The sequence below is a fragment of the Heterodontus francisci genome, chromosome 11 (genome assembly GCF_036365525.1).
Source record: "Heterodontus francisci isolate sHetFra1 chromosome 11, sHetFra1.hap1, whole genome shotgun sequence".
NCBI lineage: Eukaryota > Metazoa > Chordata > Chondrichthyes > Heterodontiformes > Heterodontidae > Heterodontus > Heterodontus francisci.
Window position 1 is genome coordinate 101,149,385 of NC_090381.1, and position 25,552 is coordinate 101,174,936.

The 25,552-nt window shown below is 44.4% G+C and overlaps 2 protein-coding genes across 5 annotated transcripts in view; one reads left to right on the forward strand and one right to left on the reverse strand.

Annotated features, from left to right (window-relative positions):
- LOC137374942 (transmembrane protein 145-like) overlaps nt 1–3,842 on the reverse strand; it is an 83,028-nt gene extending 79,186 nt beyond the window's left edge. Inside the window, exon 1 of the mRNA XM_068041555.1 lies at nt 3,771–3,842. The gene's annotated coding sequence lies outside the window, so the exon portion shown is untranslated. The remainder of the gene's footprint in view (nt 1–3,770) is intronic.
- A 4,339-nt stretch (nt 3,843–8,181) lies between these two features.
- hps3 (HPS3 biogenesis of lysosomal organelles complex 2 subunit 1) overlaps nt 8,182–25,552 on the forward strand; it is a 46,504-nt gene continuing 29,133 nt past the window's right edge. Inside the window, exons 1-7 of one of the 4 annotated variants that reach the window (XM_068042614.1) lie at nt 8,182–8,390; nt 8,554–8,852; nt 9,447–9,965; nt 16,953–17,124; nt 19,252–19,337; nt 21,907–22,099; nt 25,226–25,307. In XM_068042614.1, the coding sequence (XP_067898715.1) occupies nt 8,639–8,852; nt 9,447–9,965; nt 16,953–17,124; nt 19,252–19,337; nt 21,907–22,099; nt 25,226–25,307 (1,266 nt within the window). In that variant the 5' untranslated portion in view covers nt 8,182–8,390; nt 8,554–8,638. The remainder of the gene's footprint in view (nt 8,391–8,553; nt 8,853–9,446; nt 9,966–16,952; nt 17,125–19,251; nt 19,338–21,906; nt 22,100–25,225; nt 25,308–25,552) is intronic. The other 3 variants (XM_068042613.1, XM_068042616.1, XM_068042615.1) reach the window with 3 other exon arrangements.

Genomic DNA, 25,552 nt, shown 5'->3' on the forward strand with positions numbered 1-25,552 from the left:
CTTGATTATCAGAAAAGTGATGGAAGGGGTCGTTGGCACTGCTATCAAGCTGTACTTGCTCAGCAATAACCTGCTCACCGACTCTCAGGTTGAGTTCCGCCGGGGCCATTCAGCTCCTGACCTCATTACAGCCTTTGTCCAATTATGGACAAAAGAGCAGAACTCCAGTGGTGAGGCGACAGTGACATCAAGACAGCATTTGACCAAGTATGGCATCAAGGATCTAGTAAAACTGAAGTCAATGGAAATCAGGGGGAATACTCTCCACTGCTTGGAGTCATACCTAGCACAAAGGAAGATGGTTGTGGTTGTTGGAGGTCAATCATCGCAGTCCAGGACGTCACAATAGGAGTTCCTCAGGGTAGTGTCCCAGGCCCAACCATCTTCAGCTGCTTCAATAATCTTCTCTCCATTGTAAGATCAGAAGTGGGGATGTTCACTGGTGATAGCACAATGTTTAGCACCATTCGCAACTCCTCAGATAATGACGCAGCCCGTGTCCAGATGCAGCAAGACCTGGACAACATTCAGGCTTGGGCTGATAAGTGTCAAGTAACATTCACACCACACAAGTACCAGGCAATGACCATCTTAAACAAGAAAGAATCTAACTATCTCCCCTTGATATTCAATAGCATTACAACCACTGAATCTCACACTAACAGCAGCCTGGAGGTTACCATTGACTAGAAACTGAACTGGACCAGCCACACAAATACTGTGGCTACTAGAGCAGGTCAGAGGCTAGGAATCCTGTGATAAGTAACTCACCTCCTGACTCCCCAAAGCCTGTCCACCATCTACAAGGCACAAGTCAGGAGTGTGATGGAATACTCTCCACTTGCCTGGATGGGTGCCGCTCCAACAACGCTCAAGAAGCTCAACACCATCCAGAACAAAGCAGCCCACTTGATTGGCACCCCATCCACAATCATTCACTCCCTCCACCACCAACGCACAGTGGCGGCAGTGTGTACCACCTACAAGATGCACTGCAGCAATGCACCAAAGCTCCTTCGACAGCACCTTCCAAACAGGCGACCTCTACCACCTCGAAGGACAAGAGCAGCAGATGCATGGGAACACCACCACCTGCAAGTTCCCCTCCAAGCCACACACCATCTTGAGTTGGAACTATAACGCCTTTCCTTCACTGTCGCTGGATTAAAATCCTGGAACTCCCTTCCCAAAAGCATTGTAGGTGTACCTACCCCACATGGATTGCAGTGGTTCAAGAAGGCAGCTCACAACACCTTCTCAAGGGCAATTAGGGATGGACAATAAATGCTGTCCTAGCCAGCGATGCCCACATCCCATGGACGAATAAAAAAAGACCAGTGAGCTGGCCTCTTTTAATCAACCCATAAAGGAGATGCTGAATTGCTCCATTCACCACCCCCCAAACAAACTAACAATAATGGCCTCCATTTTAAAGGGACACAACAAGTAAATACTCAAATGGTGAAAAACATATAATGCTCCATTTAAGATGTATGTGAAACCATTAATTTTCTGCTAGTTCACAACTTGTACCACCAAGCCATCAGTGCGTGAGTAATTTCACTATCTCTACCAGCACTTAATTTATGAACCACAAACAATCCACCAGCTCCTGTTGGTTCCTTTTGGTTGTGTCAGATACAGAACCATAATTTTTTTTCCTAACTGCAAAAACAAAGTATAGCTGTCACACATGAGAGATAAACATTCAGTTGGAACACTTTTTGCTGATGGTGGAGGGAAGCAGAACTCTGTCTTCTCATTAAATGATAAAAGTCAAATTGTGCACATTTCTCTATGATCATAGTTGTGTGTTGCATTAAGACAGCAATTAATTCACCACATAACTCTGACCTTGAATGATAGTACAATAACTTACATATCACATTATTTTGCAGACTAAACAGACTCTTTAAGCAGGTCCACTACTGTGTTTAATTAAAACTAACACTTTAGAAAGATGATCAATATTAATTAGAAATGTCTTTAACCTCAGCTCTGAGGAATAAAAATGCAAACTACAACATTCTGCAGGAGCTCAACTGTTCTCACAGACCGCTATGGTGTTCATTGGCACCTGACGATAAGGATACTCAGAAGAACAACTCCCAGCAATAATTAATCGCAAAGTAGATATGTTTGATGCCTGTTACCTCACTTGTTGTAGAATGGAGATGCAATCATCCCACAATGATTCTCCCTAAAAGGGGTCTTGCCTCTTCCACTCTATATTGTCAAGAAAACATGCTTGGCCAAATGAGGATTTTTTGATTCATCGATTGGAAACCTACATTAAACTTTTAAAAAGGAAAGCTGGGATCATACATTTAACTTTTAAAAAGCTGGCAACCAAGATGGCCACCACAATTTGCAATGAAATACCTTACACTTCGAAGGAGAGTCAAATGTCTGAGCTAATCACCACTAAAACAATGCCTCGTGACTTTGGAATCAGCTAACAGCTTCATTTCTAATGGCAAAACCTTCGAAGCCATCTTGAAACAATGAGACCAGACAGAGATGGAGAATTCCTAGACTGAAATCTAATTAAATTTCAAACGAGAACACTGGACAATCATGCTACTACCTCACCATCTGTTAAAAGCTGGAAACGTTTGCTACAAAGAGTAAAGCTACTGAAACTTTTGTGTGAAGATAGTGGGGTGCCCCCCCTCTCCCCCCAGGCAACCTTGGGGGGCATTAGAAGTTTGCCTGCTGATTGAACAAAATCCAAGACAAAGATCTCTGGGGAAGAAAGCCACCTACATCAGTGCCTCCAAAAAAAAAACCTGAACCAGGTGGAGCCAACTACAAAATACCGCTACCAGCTCGAGACTTCGGAACCTCGACTACAGCAGGAAGACAACTGAATTACCAGACACCACAAAGTGAATAATTTGTTCTGGACTTTAATCCAAAACAAAAATTTATCTCTCATCGTTCTGTCATTTATTTGCGTGTGCATGATTCTCATGTGCATGTGTGAGTGAACATGTAGCGTCATTTATTATTTTATTTAGATCAGGTTTCGATTTTTAGGGACAATAAACTCACCTCTTTCTTGTTTAAACTCAAGAAAACCTGTCTGGTTCTTTTATGATCATAGTACATAAAAGGTTAAACACTCACAGAAGTATATCCACTGTTTAAAAAGGAATAAACCCTGTTGCGGTCAGACAAGAGGGAAGCCTTGTGACCCCTCCTCATCTGGTCGTAACAATATTTTCATAACTCATCTCCATCCCTTTCAACTCTCCTTGCCATTTCTATCTCCACAGCTATACCAACTATTAAATACACCTTTATACAGTCCAGTTGGCATTTCTTGTATGCAATTGAAACACAAACTTGGAGAACATTTGGCTAAACACGTACAAAATTCTCAAGAAAGGATAGAGATTAGAAAAAAATACAGATTATCCCCCCCCAAAAAATTGTACATATAAATAAACTTTTCCAGACCAGGAATAGTTATCCTCAACATTGTGGAGCCCTCCCTGAACTATATATGAGAATGGATGGAAGCAGGAAATAAGGAGACTGGGCAGATTATTTTATTTGATTTTCCAATAACACATAAAAATAGGTCAGTTATATACTTTCTTGCAAATTTCTACCTAAAACAAACAAAAATCAGAAACTTTACTGGGATCCAAGTACCAACTGGATCACCTTGGATAGAAGACATCACGTGACAGTCAACAGAAAAACAGCAGATTTTTTTTCACCGTTACCTGAATCACATTTAAATACTAACAATTTAAAATTACCTTCTCTGTCTCTAGTTTCCCCGCTTCATACTTGCCACGAGCTAATGATAAACAAATGATGAGAAAAAGACATAATAACATCCCACCCTGCCTATGCCAACCCATTTGACCCACCTAAACAGCGCAGCAACGCCCCTAACGACAGGTTCACATGACCGCGCACGCCCCATTCTCGCCTCAGGACGGGGAACGTGATGTGTAACAAGGAGGCGGGTCTTTTATTCATTGGATAACCGCAGCAGTGATTGATAATGTGAAAAACCAATCAGAATGCAGAGCTATGAAGCTGGGACACCCACTGTATTGGGATCAGTAGTCAGAGGATGTTTCAAAATCAGAAATGACCTCCAAAATTTAAAAAAAATCGGTGGATTTACTTTTCACTTATTATTTATAACCGACATTGCAACTTATAATAGAAAAATATCGTTTATCGCCTTCCCGACCCTCGCCTCTTGATTAGCAAGAAATCTAGCCAATGAACTTGAGCTCGGCGATGATGGACAGGCTGATAAACCAGTTAGCAACCGGCACATGGATGGTCAGCTTATCATTGGATAAACGTTTAACCGTTTCCATCAATAACAAAAAAGAGGCGGGTAAATACCCCTATCACAAGACAGTACTGCATGTGTTTTGTGAATGCTAGTCAATACAGAAGTTTGTGTTGTTTTTAATTTTTTCCGATATTGGCTTTAATTGTATTAGATTATTATTAACTCAATGTTGTCAATAAGTTTTAGTGGCAGGAATGTTTCAGCTTCCATCAAGTATGAATCAGATGGACTAAAAAAATGAATGTTTCTTAAAAATTGTTATAATCTGGAGAACTAGGGGATAGTCACTAACAAATTTAGTAGAGAATTCAGAAAACTCATTTAGCCAGAGAGTGGTTAGAATACGGAACTTGTTACCATGTGGGACAGTTGAGTCAAATAGCATAGTATATTAAAGGGGAAGCTAGATAAGCAATTACAGACCAGTCAGTTTAACTGTGGTGGTGGGAAAATAGACAAAATCAATAGTCACATGGACAAATGTGAGTTAATTAAGGAAAACCAGCATGGATTCCATAAGGGAAAATCATGTTTAACTAACTTGCTGGAGTCTTTTTAGGAGGTAACAGAGGGTTCATGAGGGCAATGTTCTGGATGTGGTGTACATGGACTTTCAAAAGGTATTTGGTACAGTGCCATAGAACAGACCTGTGAGCAAACTTGTAGCTCATGGAATAAAAGGGACGGTAGCAACATGGATACGAAATTGGCTGAGTGACAAGAAACAAAGAGTAGTGGTTAATGAATGTTTTTTGGGCTGGAAGAAGGTTTGCAGTGGAGTTCCCCAGGGACTGGGACCCTTGCTTTTTCTGATATATATTAATGACCTAGAACTTGGTGTACAGGGCACAATTTCAAAGATGGCAGAGGATATGAAACTTGGAAGCATTGTGAACTGTGAGGAGGATAGTGTAGAACTTCAAAAGGACATAGACACGTTGGTGGAATGGGCAGACAGGTGGCAGATGGCGTTCGATGCAGAGAAATGTGAGGTAATTCATTTAGGTAGGAAGAATGTGGAGAGACAATGTAGAATAAAGGGCACAATTCTAAAGGGGGTGCAAGAGCAGAGGGACCTAGGAGTTTAGTTTAGTTTAGAGATACAGCACTGAAACAGGCCCTTCGGCCCACCGAGTCTGTGCCAACCATTAACCACCCATCTATACTAATCCTACACTAATCCCATATTCCTACCACATCCCCACCTGTCCCTATATATTTCCCTACCACCTACCTATACTAGGGGCAATTTATAATGGCCAATTAACCTATCAACCTGCAAGTCTTTGGCATGTGGGAGGAAACCGGAGCACCCGGAGGAAACCCACGCAGACACAGGGAGAACTTGCAAACTCCGCACAGGCAGTACCCAGAATCGAACCCGGGTCCCTGGAGCTGTGAGGCTGCGGTGCTAACCACTGCGCCACTGTGCCGCCATGTATATATGCATAAGTCATTAAAGGTGGCAGGAATGGTTGAGAGAGCAGTTAATAAAGCATACAGTATCCTGGGCTTTATTAATGGGGCATAGAGTACAAGAGCAAGGAAGTTGTATAAGACGCTAGTTCAGCCTCAACTGGAGTATTGCATCCAATTCTGGGCATCGCACTTGAGGAAAGACGTGAGGGCATTGGAGAGAGTACAGAAAGGATCCACAAGAATGGTTCCAGGGATGAGTAATTTCAATTATGACAATAGATTGGAGAAGTTGGGACTGTTTTCCTTGGAAAAGAGAAGGCTGAGAGGTGATTTGATAGAGGTATTCAAAATCATGAGTTGTCTGGATAGAGTAGATAGAGAGAAACTGTTCCTGTGAAACTCGTGAAAGGATTGAGAACGAGAGGGCACAGATTTGATGCATTTGGTAAGAAAAGCAAAAGTGACATGAGGAAAAACTTTTTCACGCAGCGAGTGGTTAAGGTCTGGAATGCGCTGCTGAGAGTGTGGTGGAGGCAGGTTCAATTGAATCATTCAAAAGGGAACAAGACAGTTATATGAAAAGGAAGAATGTGCAGAGTTATGGGGAGAAGACAGGGAATTTCTCTTCTAGAGAGCCAGTGCAGACACGATGGGCCAAATGGCCTCCTGCTCTGTGATGAGAGGGAAAAGAATAGGATATATTGATGGAGTTAGATGAAGATTTGGAGGAAGCTTATGTAAAACCTGAACACCAGCATAGACTGTTGAGTGGAATGGCCTCTTTCTGTGCTGTAATTACTATGCAATTATATAATCTGTTAACTTCTCTGCAAATGACAGAAAACTTGGAAGTATAGTGAAGTGTGAAAATAGTGATAGACTTCAAGAAGACATAGGCTGGTGGAATGGGTGGTCATACAGCACATGAAATTTATCCTAGGGAAGTGCAAAGTGATACATTTTAATAGGAAGAACGGGGAGAGACAATATAAACTAAAGGGAGTGTGGGAACAGAGACATCTGAGGGTAGAGAAACAGAAAGGTTTATGGCACAGGAGGCCATTCAGCCAAAAAAGAGCTGTCCAGTCTAATCCCATCATCTAGTTCCTGGTCTGTAGTCCTGTAGATTATGGCACCTCGAGTGCATATTAAAACATAGTTTAAATGCGTTGAGGGTTTCTGCCTCTACCATAATTGGCATATGAGCGACAATCATTGAAGATGGCAGGACAGGTTGAGAAAGTGATTACAAAAGCATAAGGGATTAAAGGCCTGCTCGGGTCTGCAAATGAAACCCAACCTGAGCCCGACAGAACCACATCCGACCCAAGCCCAACCCGACCACTGGACTTCAGTTAACCTAGCTTCTGTTTTTCACTTTTTAAGCTTGTGCAGATAAGCAACAAAAACTGTAACTGGACTTGAAAGGTTGTTTAAAAAGTACATTAAAATTGGAGGTGGTGATAGAGTGTGTCCGACTGGCCGGACCCGACCTGAGCCAGAATGCTGGACCCGGAAGAACGACCCGACCCGAACCCAACACATGTCGTCAGGCCCCATCAGGTTCGGGTTGGGTAGCCATGCTCTATAAGGGACGCTGGGCTTTATAAATAGAGGCTTAAAGACTACAAAAGCAAGGAAGTTATGATGAACGTTTTATAAAACACTGGTTCAGCCTCAACTGGAGTACTGTCTAATTCTGGGCACTGCACTTTAGGAAGGATGTGAAGCCTTTAGAGAGGGTGCAGAAAAGATTCACGGAAATGGTTCCAGGTTTGAGGCATTCAGTTACGGGGATAGATTGGCGAAGCTGGGCTGTTCCCTTAGAGAAGGTTGAGAGGAGATTTGATAAAGGTGTTCAACATCATGAGAGGTCTAGATAAAGAGAAACTTCCCATCAGCAGACCTGGCAAGAACCAAAGTGAATGGGAAAAGAACCAAAGGCAGTAGTTATGATCTGGAATGCGCTGCCTGAAAGGGTGGTGGAGGCAGATTCAATTGCACATTTCCAAAGGGAATTGGATAGGCAACTTAAGAGCAAGACAAAATGCAGCGCTACGGGGAGACGGCGGAAGAATGGGACTAGCTAAATTGCTCTTGCAGGGGCTCGAAGGGCCGAGTGGACTCCTCTGTACTGTAGCCATTCTGAATCACAGAATTCTGATTCCACTTCTTGACCCGTGAACCCTCCCTCCACAGATACTGACTGCATTGCAGCATTTTCTGTTCTTATATCAGGTTTCCGCAGGTTTGTTTTTCGTTGCTTTCTGGTGTTGGAGTGATCTCTGACATTGATTGACGTTCAGCCTCTCATTCCGATTGGCTGGCCACTTTTGATTGACGGCAGCGCGATCCGGTTGGTCGATTCCGATTGGCTGAGACAACAAATCGACTGATGTCAGAATGGTTGGCGGAAGCAGCCCGGAGTTTGTGACATTCCCATAGTCTTGTGCTCACCAGGCGGGAGAGAGAGAGAGAGAGAGCGAGAGCGAGAGCGAGAGCGAGAGCGAGAGAAGAGACTCCGAGCAGAGAAACTATCTGACAAGGAAATTATGCAAAAACTAGAATTGCAACGATGTGAACCTGGAGGAAAATAATGTTCCTGCAGCCAGGTCGGCTGCGTAAATTGTTGGTTATAAGTATGGTCAGCTTTTGGAGACGTTAAATTGCGCACATTAAATTGCAATCCTTAAAGTGTCTTTATTCTCTACTGATTACGAAAGTTGAGCTAACGTTCTTTTCTGAGACTATGAACAGATTTTGATTATGCTTTCTTGTGCATTTTTTCCCTTCCCATTTGATCCTAGCAATTTAAAGGGCCAGCTACCGCGCCTCGCCTCTTGGTCTGTATCTGATCAGTATTTAGCAGAGAGAGCAGTCAGTGTGTTGGAGATGGTGCGAGTGTACAACTGTCATCCGTTTTCCTCCCAGCTGATCGTCCCCGTTCAACACGAACCCGACACTTTCTGCTGCGGACCGGACACGCTCTTCGTTATCTCCGCTGGGTGTAAAACCGAAGTATTTAAAGTTACGGAGAGCGGATGTGAGCCGATCTGCACGTTTGCCACCCTTGGGAAAGTCCAAAAAATAACGTACAGTGGAATAGGTAAACGTTTCCGCATAGAATTTTATTCAAATTCAATAAATGGGATTCCCGGGATGAGGAACTACAGTTATGTGGTTAGGTTGGAGAAGCTGGGGCTGCTCTCCTCAGAGAAGATTAAGAGGTGTTCAAAATCATGAGGGGTCTGTGCAAAATAGATAGAGAGAAACTATTCCCATTGGCGGAAGGATCCCGAACCTGAGGACACTGATTTAAGGTGATTGGCAAAAGAAGCAACAGAGACATGAGAAAAGACTTTTAGGCAGTGAGTGGTTAGGATCTGGAATGCACTGCCTGAGAGTTTGGTGGAGGCGGGTTCAATAGTGGCCTTCGAAACAGAACTGGATAATTATCTGAAGACAAAAAATTTGCATGGCTGTGGGAAAATGGCAAGAGAGTGGGACTAGGTGAGTTGCTCTTGCAGAGGAACAGCAGACATGATGGGCTGAATGACCACCTCCTATGCTGTAACCATTCTATGATTCTATAATAAAGAAATTGCATATCAACCTTATTTGACTGCTTAATAAATTATATAGTTAGAGTGATGAAGTAATGCACTGTCTTTTACTTATTTTATGTCCCATCTTTTTTCAGGAGACTATATTGCTACAATCGAAGAGAAAAGTAAGGTCCTCTCCCTCCGTGCCTACTTGAATTGGAGGAGATGCCAAGCACAGGGGAAATCACGAGTTGGTATCCGAATGGTGGGACATGTGTTGCAGGCTCCATTTAAAGGAGCACCCAAAGATCAGATGGAAATTGTAGAGGTGCCGCTGTCGGAGCCTCCAATCTCCATTTCTTCTTGTCCTGTGAAGGGAGATCTAGTCGTTGGGTGCCACAATAAAGTAGTGCTCTTCCGCTTGAAAGAGGAGATGCTGGACGGTGAAAGCCCCGTGTTAGATTTTGAGCGTTTCCTGATCGTGCATGTCAGTTTGAACCTGCTGGAAGTAGCTTTTTGCAGTGGCTGCTTAGCCATGATAACGGACCTGGAAGTGCTGGTGCTAAAACTGGAGTGTGCCCAACAAGTGGAGAGCAAGAGCCAGCAACAGACCCTTCAGGAGGCAGTGCCAGTCAACAAGGACATTTACAAAGAGGAAAATGAGCCTGCAGAAGGTTTGTAGTAAAATGAGCAAAGTATGTACATTATTTTCACCCTTTTGCTCCTACAGTATTATGGACTATTCAATTCTGTACAACATAGCATTGGTACCAAGTTCTACATAGATGTTAGCTCTGGCTCAATGGGTAGCACTCTTGCCTCTGAGTCGGGAGGTTGTGATTTCAAGTTTCACTCCAGAGGCTTGAGCATTAAATCTAGACTGACATTCCCAGTGCAGTACTCAGACGGAGCTGCACTGGGAGAGGTTTTCGTTTTTTGAACGCGATGTTAAATCAAGGCCTTTCTTTCAGGTGGCCATAAAAGGGCCCCAACACTATTTGGCAGAAGAGCAAGGGAGTTCTCCCTTGCGTCCTGGCCAATATTCATTCCTCAATCAACATCACTAAAACAGATTATCTGGTCATTATCACATTTCTGCTTGTGGGAGCTTGCTGTGCACAAATTGGCTGCTGGAATTCCTACAGTAAAACAGTGATTGCACTTCAAAAGGTCCTTCATTGGTTGTAAAGTGCTTGGTCACAAAAGGTGCTCATTCAATGCAAGTCTTCTTTATGTTAGTAGGGTAGGAGGTCTCTAGCTAATCTCGGCTACGTTAGCAGTGAGGATGATAAAATTGGCCGTCTTGGGGGTAGTGAGGTGAACATTGGCCGTGTTGGTCACCAACTCTTGCTAGAAGGGTGTGTGGGTGGGCATCAGGTATGGATAAAATTTCATTTGGCTGGGACACCCTCCCTTTCTGCACAGTCAAAAAATCTGTAAACGCCGTGTACCAGAACTCTCAGATGACAAATGACAGGCTGGACAGGGCATCAGTGCCTGTAGCACCATACCCCAGCAGAGAGGTGCTGAGTACTTCAAGTGAGGGAAGAAACACTTGTTGGGAAGGATGGGCAAAACAAAATGTATCAACCCAGCCCCATACAACATTATGATTAAGACAAGTCAGTTGGTGCAGTTTAAAAATCCATGCCGAATCTTGCTAATTTCCGGTATTGAGAGGGATTTTGTGCCTGAAAGTGAAGGTTTTGTATGAAGAAATATCTGGGATAAAGCCTGGCTACCCGTCACGAACCCGACTAGGTACCCAGCTATATGTCGGGTCGGGTCTATATTCCGAGTCCAGCATTCAGGCTCGGGTCAGGTCGGGCTGGACACTGCTGCTTCCAGGAAGTCACAGGATCAGGCTTACCCATGATTCCCCACAACTCCAGCTGCAGGAATAGCCTGCTGCCGGAACAGATGAAGGAGATTTCGGGTCGGGTCAGGCGCGAAAAAAAATTAAAGGGCTCGGCTCGGGTCGGGTTCGGATTGGCTGTGGTTGGGTCGGACCCGGGCCAGGTTTTAATTTTATACCCGAGCCAGGGCTTTAATCTGGGATAGTAACATGCCAGGAGCAATCTCCCAAGGCTCAGTTGATAGCACACTTGCCTCTGAGCCACGAGGTTCTGGGTTCAAGTCCCACTCTAAGGAGCACAAAAATCAAGACTGACACTCCAGTATAGTACTGAGAGGTTTTTTTTATTTGTTCGTGGGATGTGGGCGTCGCTGGCTAGGCCAGCATTTATTGTCCATCCCTAATTGCCCTTGAACTGAGTGGCTTGCTCAGCCATTTCAGAGGGCATTTTTAAGAGTCAACCACATTGCTGTGGGCCTGCAGTCACCTGTAGGCCAGACCGGGTAAGAGTGCTGCACTGTTGGAGGTGCTGTCTTTCAGATGAGATGTTAAACCTGTCTGCCCTCTCAGGTGGATGTGAAAGAACCCATGGCGCTATTTTCATCGGAAGTCATAGAATCATAGAAGGTTTGAGGCACAGAAAGAAGCCACTTGGCCCATTGTGTCTGTGCTGACTGAAAAACGATCTACCTATTCTAATCCCATCTTCCAGCATTTGATCCATAGCCCTGCAGCTTACGGCACTCATTTTGAATGAGTTGAGGGTCTCTGCCTCAACTACCCTTTCAGGCAGTGAGTTCCAGACCATCACCATCCTCTGGGTGAAAAGATTTTTCCTCATCTCCCCTATAATTTTCCATCAGTCACTTTAAATCTATGCCACCTCGTCACTGACATCTCTGCTAAGGTGAATAGACCCTTCACCTCCACTCTATCCAGGCCCCTCAAAATTTTGTACATTTCAATCAGATCTCCCCTCAGCCTTCTCTGTTCCAAGGAGAACAACCCCAGCCTATCCAATCTTTCCTCATGGCTGCATTTTTCCAGTCCTGGCAACATCCTCGTAAATCTCCTCTGTACCCTCTCCAGTGCAATTACATCCTTTCTATAATGAGGTGACCAGAACTGCACGCAGTACTCAAGTTGTGGCCTAACCAATGATTTATACAGTTGCAGCATAACCTCCCTGATCTTGTATTCTGTACCTCGGCTAATAAAGGAAAGGATTCCATATGTCTTCTTAACCACCCTATTGACCTGTCCTGCTACCTTCAGGGATCTCTGCACCTTCACTCCAAGGTCCCTTATTTCCTCTACACTTCTCGGTATTTTGCCATTTATCGTGTATTCCTTTGTCTTTTTTGACCTCCCCAAATGCATCACCTCACACTTCTCCAAGTTGAATTCCATCTGCGACTTTTCTGCCCATCTGACCAGACCACCAATATCTTCCTGCAGCCTACAGCTATCCTGCTCGCTATCAACCACACGGCCAATATTTGTGTCGTCTGCAAACTTCTTGATCATGCCCCCTACGTTTACATCCAAATCGTTGATGTACACCACAAAAAGCAGGGGACCCAATACTGAGCCCTGCGGAACGCCACTGGAAACAGCCCTCCAGTCACTAAAACTGAGCCAATTTTGTATCCACCTTGCTGCATTTCCCCGGATCCCATGGGATTTTATTTTTTTTAACCATTCTGCCATGTGGGACCTTGTCAAAAGTCTGGCTAAAAATCCATGTAGATCACATCAACTGCACTAACCTCATCTATCTTCCTTGTTACTTCAAAAAATTCGATCGAATTGGTCAAACAAGATCTTCCCTTAACAAATCCATGCTGACTATCCTTGATTAACCTTTGCCTTTCTAAGCGACAGTTTATCCTGTCTCTCAGAATAGATTCTAATAATTTGCCCACTACTGAGATTAGACTAACTGGCCTGTAATTATTCGGTCTATCCTTCGCTCTCTTTTTAAACCGAGGAACGACGTTAACAAATCTCCAATCCTCCGGCACCATATCTGTATTCAGTGAGGACAGAAAATGATGGTCAGACCCTCTGCTATTTCCTGTCTTGCTTCTTTGAACAGCCTAGGATACATTTCATCTGGCCCTGGTGATTTATCAACTTTCAAGGATGCTCATCCCATTAATACTTCCTCTCTCCCTTTGTTTATCACATCCTATACTTCACATTCTTCCTCCTTAACTACAATATCTGCATCGTACCCCTCTTTTGTGAAGACAGATGCAAAGTATTCATTAAGAACCAGCATCTTCCACTCATACACATAAGTTACCTTTTTGGTCTTTTATGGGCCCTACTCTATCCTTAGTTATCCTCTTACTCTTAATGTATTGATAAAACATCTTTGGGTTCACCTTGATTTTGCTTGCCAATATCCTTTCATGCCCTCTCTTTGCTTTCCTAATTTCCTTTTTGATTTCACCCCTCCACTTTCTATACTCCTCTCGGCTTTCTGTAGTATTGAGTTCTCGGTGTCGCACATAAGCTTTCCTTTTCTGCTTATTTTGCCCTGTAGGTTCCTTGACATCCATGGGGCTCTAGATTTGGCCGCCTCACTCTTTTTCTTTGGGGGAGCAGGCACTGTGCAAATGACTACTGGCAACACCTGAGCAGTCGTATTCAGCTGGCCTCCAACACCGGAAGCATCAGAGGAATGTATGATGGCATCAAGAGAGCTTTTGGACCAACCATCAAGAAGATTGCTCCCCTCAAATCTAAATTAGAGGACATGATCCCTGACCAACGCAAGCAAATGGACCGCTGGGTGCAGCACTACCTAGAACTGTACTCCAGGGAAAATGTCACTGATTCCACCCTCAATGCAGCCCAGTCTCTGCCAGTCAAGGATGAGCTGGATGAACAGCCAACAAAATCGAAACTCAGTGATGCCATTGATTCTCTAGCCAGTGGAAAAGCCCCTGGAAAGGACAGCATTACCCCTGAAATAATCAAGAATGCCAAGCCTGCTATACTCTCAGCACTCCATGAACTGCTTTGCCTGTGCTGGGATGAGGGAGCAGTACCACAGGACATGCGCGATGCCAATATCATCACCCTCTATAAGAACAAGGGTGACTGTAACAACTACCGTGGAATCTCCCTGCTCAGCATAGTGGGGAAAGTCTCCGCTCGAGTCGTTTTAAACAGACTCCAGAAGCTGGCTGAGCGTGTCTACCCTGAGGCACAGTGCGGCTTTCAAGCAGAGAGATCCACCAATGACATGCTGTTCTCCCTTCGCCAGCTACAGGAGAAATGCCACATACAACAGATGCCCCTCTACGTTGCTTTAATTGATCTCACCAGAGCCTTTGACCTCGTCAGCAGACGTGGTCACTTCAGACTACTAGCAAAGATCGGATGTCCACCAAAGCTACTAAGTATCATCACCTCATTCCATGACAATATGAAAGGCACAATTCAGCATAGTGGTGCCTCATCAGACCCCTTTCGTATCCTGAGTGGCGTGAAACAGGGCTGTGTTCTCGCATCTACACTGTTTGAGATCTTCTTCTCACTGCTGATCTCACATGCGTTCAAGTCTTCAGAAGAAGGAATTTCCCTCCACACAAGATCAGATGGCAGGTTGTTCAACCTTGCCCGTCTAAGAGCGAAGACCAAAGTACGGAAAGTCCTCATCAGGGAACTCCTATTTGCTGACGATGCTGCATTAATATCCCACACAGAAGAGTGTCTGCAGAGGCTCATCGACAGGATTGTGGCTGCCTGCAACGAATTTGGCCTAACCATCAGCCTCAAGAAAATGAACATCATGGGACAGGACGTCAGAAATGCTCCATCCATCAATATCGGCGACCACGCTCTGGAAGTGGTTCAAGAATTCATCTACCGAGGCTCAACAATCACCAGTAACCTGTCTCTCGATGCAGAAATCAACAAGCGCATGGAAAAGGCGTCCGCTGCTATGTCCAGACTGGCCAAGAGGGTGTGGAAAAATGGCACACTGACACGGAACTCAAAAGTCCAAGTGTATCAAGCCTGTGTCCTCAGTACCTTGCTCTACAGCAGCGAGGCCTGGACAACGTATGTCAGCCAAGAGCGACGTCTCAACTCCTTCCATCTTCGCTGCCTCCGGAGAATACTTGGCATCAGGTGGCAGGACAGTATCTCCAACGCAGAGGTCCTCGAGCTGGCCAACATCCCCAGCATATACACCCTACTGAGCCAGTGGCGCTTGAGATGGCTTGGCCATGTGAGCCGCATGGAAGATGGCAGGATCCCCAAGGACGCATTGTACAGTGAGCTCGTCACTGGTACCAGACCCACCTGTCATCCGTGTCTCCGCTTTAAAGACATCTGAAAATGCGACATGAAGTCCTGTGACATTGATCACAAGTCGTAGGAGTCAGTTGCCAGTGATTGCCAGAGCTGGCGGACAGCCATAAAGGCGGGGCTAAAGTGTGGCGAGTCAAAGAGACTTAGCAGTTGGCAGGAAAAAAGACAGAAGCACAAGGAGAGAGCCAACTGTGTAACAGCCCCGACAACCAATTTTATCTGCAGCACCAGTGGAAGAGTCTGTCACTCTAGAATTGGCCTTTATATTCACTCCAGGCGCTGCTTCACAAACCACTGACCACCTCTAGGCACGTATCCATTGTCTCCCGAGACAAGGAGGCCAAAGAAGAAGACATGTTTACGCTGAACCTGTTGAATCTCCCCTTTGAATGCCTCCCACTGTTCTGACACTGATTTACTTTCAAGTAGCTGTTTCCAGTCCACTTTCGCTAAATCACTCCTCAGTTTAGTAAAATTGGCCTTGCCCCGGTTGAGAACTCTAACTCCCGTTCTGTCTCTGACCTTTTCCGTAATTATGTTAAAACTTACTGAATTATGATCACTACCACCAAAATGCTCTCCCACTGCCACTCCTTTCACCTGCCCATCTTCGTTTCCTAAAACGAAGTCTAAAACTGCGCCCTCTCTTGTTGGACTTGCTACATAGTAAGTGAGTTATCCCTGGTATCCTAACCAATATTTATCCCTCAGACAACGTCACAAAAGAACAAATTATTTGGTCATTATCACATTGCTGTTTGTAGATGTTTGCTGTGTGCCAAATTGGCTGACGTGTTTCCTACATTACAACAGTGACTACACTTCAAAAGTACGTCGTTGGCTGTAAAGCACTTTGAGATATCTGGTGGTTGTAAAAAGCACTATATAAATGCAAGTCTTCCTTTTATAGAAAATCATCTGCCATAATTATCATGCTTCACTTGAATGATGTGGGGTAGGGATGGGTCATTTTTGCTTTTGCAGACGTTTGCCCTCTCGGGTGATATAAAAGATCCCGTGACACTACTCAAAGAAGAGCAGGAGGGTTCTCGCCAGTATCCTGGCCATTATTTATACCTCCGCCAGCACCTAAAAACAGATTACCTGACCATTATCACATTGCTACTTGTGGCTCTGTGCAAATTGGCTGCTGATTTCCTATATTACAACAGTGACTACAATTCGAAAGTACTTCATTGGCTGTAAAGCACTTTGGGACATCCTGAGGTTATGAAAGGTGCTATATAAATTCAAGTCTTTGAATTGAAAGGTACATCGGATGGGGTGTATACTGGGCGGCTGATTGGCTACTGACAGTTTTCAGCCCCTGTCGAAGTTGAAAACCCCCCCCCCCAAAATGTTGGTCAGCGATGCTCGCAGCCTACACTAAACAGGATGTTTGCTCCTAGCCTGTCTCAGTGCAACAGTCCTACAGTATTCTTTTTAATTCATCTTTGCATTTGTGCATTTCTTTTAGCAGTGCCTCTGAGCCAAGGACAGGATGAATTTGTCCTCTTTCAGAGCCCTTTGGAATTGCTTGGTGAAGACACCTCGGGATCAGGAGTGTCAGTCAGTTTGGAGTGGACAGGCTTGGAGGGTTTGACAACAGAGCTGCAGAATAATTTGCATCTACGACAGATTCTGTACAGGTAAGGCAGGGGTGATCTTTGGGATCTGTAAACTGTCTCTCTAACTAGTGTATAAACCTCATTTTATAAACACTCTGCAGGTGCTCTATGCATCTGCCTATCGGATTTAAACTTGATTGTGCAAAATGGGGACATCATGTTGCAATAATGTGTACTTTTACTTATCAGTCAGTCTTGGTTCTTCACACCTGTAATATGAACTGTATCTTGATGGTGAGGCGAAACAGACAATGTTTCTCTATAGACCTGCTACTGGCAATCTAGCTAGTTATTTGATGTGTTGCAGCAGCATGGGACAATTTCCAATTTTGTTTTTAATTCCAGTTTCCTCTCCCACCCCTTCAATGGTAAGGCTGAAATAAGTGATTTGCTGAGTGCAGACCAGCACTATGAAGCTCCAGTGTGTAATGTCCTGAAGTGGCAGGACATGGGTTCATGCTTGTCGTCTGCCATGTAGAGTCATTGATCGTGGCCATGCTATCATGGAATGATGCTCGGTACAGGTAGCTGCTTGAGACCTTGTGCTAACTATAGCCCAGCATTGGTAAAGGCCTTCAAGAAGGTCTGGAGCCATTCCTGTCTGCTATGAATGGCTCATAGTTGAGAGAACCTCCCAGCTAGAGAAGGCAAGAAAATAACATCTTATATGGGGAATTGTAAGCACAATTCACACTCTGACTTTTTTCATCAATGGGCAGGCAGATATTTGCAGATACGTCTGTTTTAGCCTCTCTTCATCCACTTTACAGTGGAACTGGCACAGATCATTTTGAGTTATCATGAAGGCCGCATAAATTCTTCCTGGTAACATGTGAATGGGATTTGATTTCCACAATGTGCTGGGCTTTTGCATCAAAATAAAATCTATTTTCTGCTATTATGAAGAACTTTGATAGATTAAATAAGAAGCAACTTGCTTCCACTGACGAGAGGGTCAGTAACCAGAGGGTACAGATTTAATGTAATTGGTAAAACAACCAGAGAAGAGCTTTTTTATTTAATGCAGCGAGTTGTTAAGATCTGGAATTCACTACCTGAAAATGGTGGAAGCAGATTTAATAGTAACTTTCAAAAGGGAATTGATGTATACTTGAAAAGGAAAAATTTGCTGGACTATGGGGAAAGAGCACAGGCACGAGGGGCTGAATGACCTCTGTACTGCATCATTCCAGGATTTTTCTTATTTGCAAGTACCTTCTTAATTCTCTTCCCCCAAGCCTCCCCTTCCAAAACATTCTCCTATGTTCTAGCCTCGCTAACTCGGGTCGGGCTGGACGCACACGATAAGTGCTCTGCTGGTAAGTATTGAAATTTAAAAAACTTACCTGAGCTGGGAGTCCGGGACGAAACTGAGTCTGCGCAGTGAGCGAGTGACGTCACTATGACGTCATCACGCATGCGCTGCAGCTTCTTGCAGGTGCTGCAGCTTCTTGCAGGTTCAGTGTCAGGAAGGTAAGTAAACGGGTGGTTGGGTCGGGCTCGGGTCGGGTTCGGGTCGGGCCCAGGGCCAAATTGGAGGGACTCGGGCCGGCTCGGGCTTGGGTTTGCTGTGGTTCGGATCGGGTTCCTTTTTCCTGACCTGAGCAGGCCTCTATCCCAGGGTGTTCATGCAGCACAGATCAGCCACTTGGCAAAGCAACACAATACCCTGGCAATAATGGTCCTTCCAATTTTTTTTATTCTTTCAAGGGATGCTGGAAAGGTGTTGCCCATCCCGAATTGTCCTTGACAACTAGGCCATTTCAGAGGGCAATTACAAGCCAACCACATTGCTGTGGGTCTGGAGTCACATGTAGGCCAGACTGGGTAAGGTCAGCAGATTTCCTTCCCTAAAGAACATTAATGAACCAGATGGGCTTTTACAACAACCAAATGATCGTTTCATGGCTCTATTACTGAGACTAGCTTTCAATTCCAGATTTTTCTTAATTAATTGAATTTAAATTCCACCAGCTGCCATGGTGGTATTTGAACCCGTGTCCCCCAGGGCATTAGCCTGGTTAGTAGTTCAGTGACATTACCACTACGCCACCGTCTCCCCACTTCTTCCGAATTAATTATTTTTAATGCTGAACGTATATAATTTAGAAAGATAAATTGTAACCTTGATTTTTTTTCTATTCCAAGACGTTTTGCTCCTGATCTGTCCCACGTTTATTCGGTTGAAGAGACCGCTCTGCATTCCCTTCAGTTACTCCCAATGTACTCTACAGGTACTGTAACCTACAGCACACCAGCCTTGAGTTATGTGCACTAATATTCTAGAGCTTTAATTGATTATCTCTGGGCATCAGGGAGGATTTATGTTGAACTTTCCCTCGGGTGATTCAGCCTAAATTGTGTGTTCAAAATGGGTGGGGCATGAATCCACTGCCTTCTCCCTCCATGGTGAGAGTGTTTCCAACTAAACCATGTTTGTGTGTGAGAGAGAGAGAGAGAGAGTGAGAGAGAGATTTTATGTTGGGTAATGTACAATTTTTTTGAATGAATTAATGGTGAAAGTTCTAATCAACTTACTCATTGGTCTATGCTAATTAGGGCGGCACAGTGGCGCAGTGGTTAGCACCGCAGCCTCACAGCTCCAGGGACCCGGGTTCGATTCCGGGTACTGCCTGTGTGGAGTTTGCAAGTTCTCCCTGTGTCTGCGTGGGTTTTCTCCGGGTGCTCCGGTTTCCTCCCACAAGCCAAAAGACTTGCAGGTTGATAGGTAAATTGGCCATTATAAATTGTCACTAGTATAGGTAGGTGGTAGGGAAATATAGGGACAGGTGGGGATGTTTGGTAGAGATATGGGATTAGTGTAGGATTAGTATAAATGGGTGGTTGATGTTCGGCACAGACTCGGTGGGCCGAAGGGCCTGTTTCAGTGCTGTATCTCTAATCTAATCAAATTACTTAACAGCATGAGCCAGTCACCCTCCCAATCTTTTCCAGCAGAATACATCCTCTGCATTTTTACTTTATGCCCATATTTCCTATTTATTTTCCTCCCATTTTCCTATTTTTATTTACTTACATTTAACTTTCTGTTAATATTTAGCTTTCTTCCTTACTGCACTTGTCCTTCCCTCTCTTGTAGCCAGGAGTTTGCATGCTCAACCTCTCCGCACTCCCAACCTAATTTTTTTAAATATATTATTTCATGGGATGTGAGTGTCACTGGCTAGCACTAGCATTTATTGCCTATCCCTAATTGCCCTTGTGAAGTTGGTGGTGAGCCACCTTCTTGAACCGCTGCAACCCATGTGGTGTAGGTGCACCCACAGTGCTGTTAGGAAGGGAGTTCCAGAATTTTGACCCAGTAACAGTGAAGGAACAGTGATATAGTTCCAAGTCAGGATGGTGTGTGGCTTGGAGGAGAACTTGCAGTTGGTGGTCTTTCCATGCATCTGCTGCCCTTGTCGTAGATGGTAGAGGTTGCGGGTTAGGAAGGTTTTGTCGAAGGACCCTTGGTGAGTTGCTGCAGTGCATCTTGGAACTCCATTCCCAAGTCCTGGCTTACTCTGGATTTCTCTAACTCAAACTCCCCTTCCCTTTGAACCTTGGGTCCTGGCCTTTGCATCCTATCCAGTCTCCCAAACCCGATCCACTGCATGTTTCCTATCTAGCCATGGAGTCAGGGCTAAGCAGTTAAACCAAGTGAAATTAGAAAAAGATGATTTCAAAGAAAATAGAGTGAGAAAGGAGGGAAGATTGAACGATTGAAAAGCCATTTTTAAAAAAGGCAATATAATGAAGAAAGTGTATGACAGGCAGCCTACAGAGTGAAAGACAGAAAAAGTACACAAAAACTGATGCATGAGGTACAAACTGTATGCCAAACATGAGAGGGGAGGAGAAACAGAAGGAAAAAAAACAGGAAATGAGAGATTTACAGAAAGAGGAAGACATGGTGAGAAAGATTCAGACTGACCAACAAAGAGGTGACAACAAGAGACAGGAAAAGAAGTAAACCTAAGCAAAAAACACTGCAAAAGTAGAAAATGTGCAATAAAGCAGGAAGTGCTGAGAATTTGCAATCAATCTGCTGACATCTTCCAGTGAAAGTAGGTTAATGTTGAAGGTGGCAAAGGGTCTACACCCAAGGAACATTATCCTATCTCTTCTCTTCTAAGATCATGAAACTTGCCAGCCTTTTTTTGCTTTTATTACAAAGATTTAGAGGAGGAATCAAAAGAGAGACAGTTCCATGATGAGAGATTTATAAATTATTGGTCCTTGAGTGGAGCACAAGTAGTTTGGTTTTGTTATGTATCTATTGGGTACATAAAAAATCTTGCATCTAGTAAATTGTCTGTACCACACTTTCATCTGATTCAGAAAATAGCAACAAATTGCAGATAAACTGATGGGGAACGTACTAATGAATGCGTAGCGTCTTTTAAATTTTACGCATGAAAAAACCTGCGACATCCTCTAATTCGCTTTAGGTTCTACCTATTTAAATTTGTGGTTTTAAAGGTACAGGCCACATAAATACAGATGTACCTTAGCAGCAGAATAATATCTTCTGCTATCATGCTCCTGTACTTGCAAAGCTGCATACCATCCAACTTGTCATGAGCACTGTGATGGGAGATCCACCAGTAATGTTTGAAGTGTTGCCACTATATTAGCTGCAAAATGCTGCATAATACATGGACAAATAGTTGGTATCCACATCTGCATATTATGTTGTTAACTTGTCAAAAAAAACTGATGTCTGAAACCATGATTACATTTTATTTTAAAAAATAAATAAAAATAACTCCCCTTCTCATCATATTTTGCATTTTGGCCTAGGAAACCTGGAATCGGACAGTGGCCCAGGGAGGAAGGACAAACACATTCTCAGCCTCTTCTGTTTCTTTTCATTGCCACACATAGGCTACCTGTACGCTGTTGGCAATATGGTGCAACAGCTCTCCACCTATAATTACCCCGAAAAGGCCAAGCAAGCAGTGCTTAGTTCTCAGTTCCTGCACGTCATTACCAGGTACAGAGAAATTTGGACAAAGAAATATTCTGTGCTTCTGCCATCAGAGCTCAAGCATGCAGAAAACCCTTATAGGCTTGTTACACTACATATTGTTTGCATTGGTGCATAGTGACCCTTGGCTTTGCATTGAAAGAAAAAACAAATTGATTACTGACAACACAGCCGGCAGCTTACGTCATCCGACTGCGCCAATCTGCGCACATGAGCAGATTGGTTCCCACCCTCTGTGCATGTGCTGCATTCCGCACTGCCAGGACTGGTTGGTGCATGCGCAGATGACGTCATCGCATAATGCGGGCAGATGACTGGGGGCATCCGGGCCGGAGAGAGCAGGGGTGGAGGGAAAGGGGGTCTGGGGTGGGGGGAGAGGGGGTCTGGGGAGCGGGTAGAGAGCGGGTGCCAGGAGAGCGCGGCCGAAGACCTTGCTGGTGGCGGGTGCGCTCTCCTTTTTTCCTCCACTGCCCGCTCCTGACACCGGCCCGCTCGCTCACAGCCGCCGGCCCGCTCGCTCACAGTCCACGGCCCGCTCGCTCCCTCCTCTCTCCCCACCCCCGGCCCGCTCGCTCCCTCCCCTCCGGCCATTGTGTGCTGCCATGTGTTTAGGTTGCCATTGTGTGATTATTTGAGCAGCGCTATCTTTAATCCTGGCAGCTGCCTGATGTCGCAGACTGTGACGTTTTAGTGGCACAGGCTGCATTTGCGCATGTGCCATTGCAGCGCCACCTAGTGGTGGCATTGTCAGCAAACGCAGCCAAGAAAAAAAGACTTGCATTTGTATAGCACTTCCATGACCAGCAGACATCTCAAAGTGCTTTACAGCCAATGACGTACTTTTGTAGTATAGCCACTGTGACAAGATAGGAATTGCAGCAGCCAATCTGCACACCGAAAGCTCCCACATACAGCAATGTGATAATGACCAGGTAATCTGTTTTTTGTGATTTTGATTGAGAGGTAAATATTTGACACAAGCAGTACAGTTTAATTTAGGTGCAAATACACCAGACTCATAGATGGTAAAAGGGTGGACTTCATAACTGCAGCCTAGTGAGAAGCCAAGGTTCAAAAATGTGTAACAGTTGACGAGATCACCTTAATGTTAGTTAGCTGACAAAAGAGAGTTGACTTCCCAACATCAAAACTTAACTCTTACTTGAATGTTGATGAATGGAGTTCTACACATGCTTACAAGAGTCACAACTGTCAATTGGGCAATGCTTTGCGTTGTATTCAAATATACATATCCAACAGTGAACATAAGAAATAGGGGCAGGAGTAGGCCATAAGCCCCTCAAGCCTGCTCTGCCATTCAGTAAGGTGGCGGCTGATCTTTGACCTCATCTCTATTTTCTCACCCTAACTCTACATCCCTTGATTCCTTTAGTATCCAAAAATCTACCGACCTCTGTCTCACTTAACTGAGCATCTACAGCTCTCTGGGGTTGAGAATTCCAAAGATTCACAACTCTCCGAGTGAAGAAATTTCTCATCCTAATCCTAAAAGGCCAACCCTGATCCTGACACTATCCCAAGTTCTAGACTCTGTGGCCATGGGTTACAGGCTCTCAGCATCTATCTTGTCAAGCCCTCTAAGAATTTCAATTATATCTCTTCTCATTCTTCTAAACTCAAGAGAATATCAGCCCGTTCTACTCAATCTCTCCTCTTGGACAACCAATCTAGTGAACTTTTGTTGCAGCCCTCTACAATAATAGTTTAGAACCATTTCCACTGTCAGCAGAGAAGTAAAATTCTAAATTTTGTGCCTTTACCTTTACCTCTGGATTATAAACCAGTTTATCTTAGTTTAAATTATAGTATTGTTGTACGGTTAAATGCAGTTTACAAAGCACCAACTCCACAGAAATAATGTTACTTGACTTAATATTTACCAGCAAACATGGAACTAGGGTGATTTGAAATGTTAATCAGGCAACAATAAGTAGAGACCTGCATGATTCGAAGTTTTAACGAGCTCTCCAAAGAGAGAGAGAGAGGAGCCATCAGACTAATTATATTTGCGTGTCATGTTCGTCTTGAGGTGATGCAACTTGTGAGGTGAAATTATAGGCATTTCTCACCATTGTGATAGAATAGTTTTCATTCACCACCCTTGGCAGCGGCCTTAGTTAAACATACATACTGGTGCACTAAAAAACAGAAAATGCTGGAAATACTCAACCGGTCTGGCAGGATTTGTCAAGAGAGAAACAGAGTTAAAGGCTGGCAGCTCAATAGTATTGGCAGCGCCACCAGGAGCAGTGGCCACTGCCAGTATTACAGGAGATTTGGGACCCAGGCCCAGCGCTGGAGGTTTATGAGGTTTATGAGGTGGGGTTGCCAGGGCCAGTCCAGCAGGCCCCAGCAATTGGGTGGGGGGGGCGGGAGTGCAGAGGGTGGGCAATGAGTACGGAGGAGGGGTTGTTATGGGAGGTGGGGTGTTTGCTGCCAGGGGCTCTCCCTGGGCCACAGAGTCCCCATGGAAGAGGCCCCCCACCAAGCCCCAAGAGAGGTTGCCTCAGTTCACTGGGCGACCTCCCTGCATGGCGGAGCCCCCCTCCCTCCCCCACCACTGGCTTAATTCCAGCAGCAGTGGGAAAAGGCCCTTAAGTGGGCAATAATAGGCCACATAAGGGCCTTAATTGGCCTCTGGGTGGGAAGGCTGTCTTCAGCCTTTCCTGCCCCTGCTTTAATCATGTTGCAAAGGGAAAGCAGGATTGGTATCGTCTGAACACAAAGTAAAGGAAATTAAAAAAGAGAAAAAAACCCAGCAAAGAAGCACAAAACATTTCATTATGTAAACTGTATTCTGTTCGTGCATGCATTTTATGTAAAGTAAGCTAGTTTGTTGGTTTACAATCAGGCCTTATTGTTTCTTAGTCTGTCACAATAAAGGTGCGCTCAGGATTTTCGGGAACATGGATGGCCAGTGAGAATATCACAGAGTATATCTAGTGTAACACTCTAGCTCAACAATTTGCCAAATTTGCGACACAAGCTGTTTGGACTCCACAATCTCAGTAGAGACATATTCACCAGATAGTAAATTCACAGATCTTTACATGTAGCTCTAGTTGGTTCCTGGCTATAATATGTTTTACCCTTCTCACCCTTTTATGCCAGGAATAACTTGCTGTGTTACACAGTCAGATGCAGTGCAGTAGCAGCTCGAGATAAGGATCCAGAGATGGACACAAACAACAAGGTACCATTTTTAACTCTTAGAATGGAGCTGTGATCGTTCATAATACACAGCAATTTCAAAAAATATATAGTGCATGACACTTTATCACAGTATACTGACAGCATTTTTGGCTGTGCAATTGTAGCAACCATTCTGCATTGCTCTTAAAAAAAAAAGGTTCAGTGATTATGTTTTTAATTGTGTTGGCCAAGACATAGGAGAATTCATAGAAACATAGAAAATAGGAGCAGGAGTAGGCCATTTGA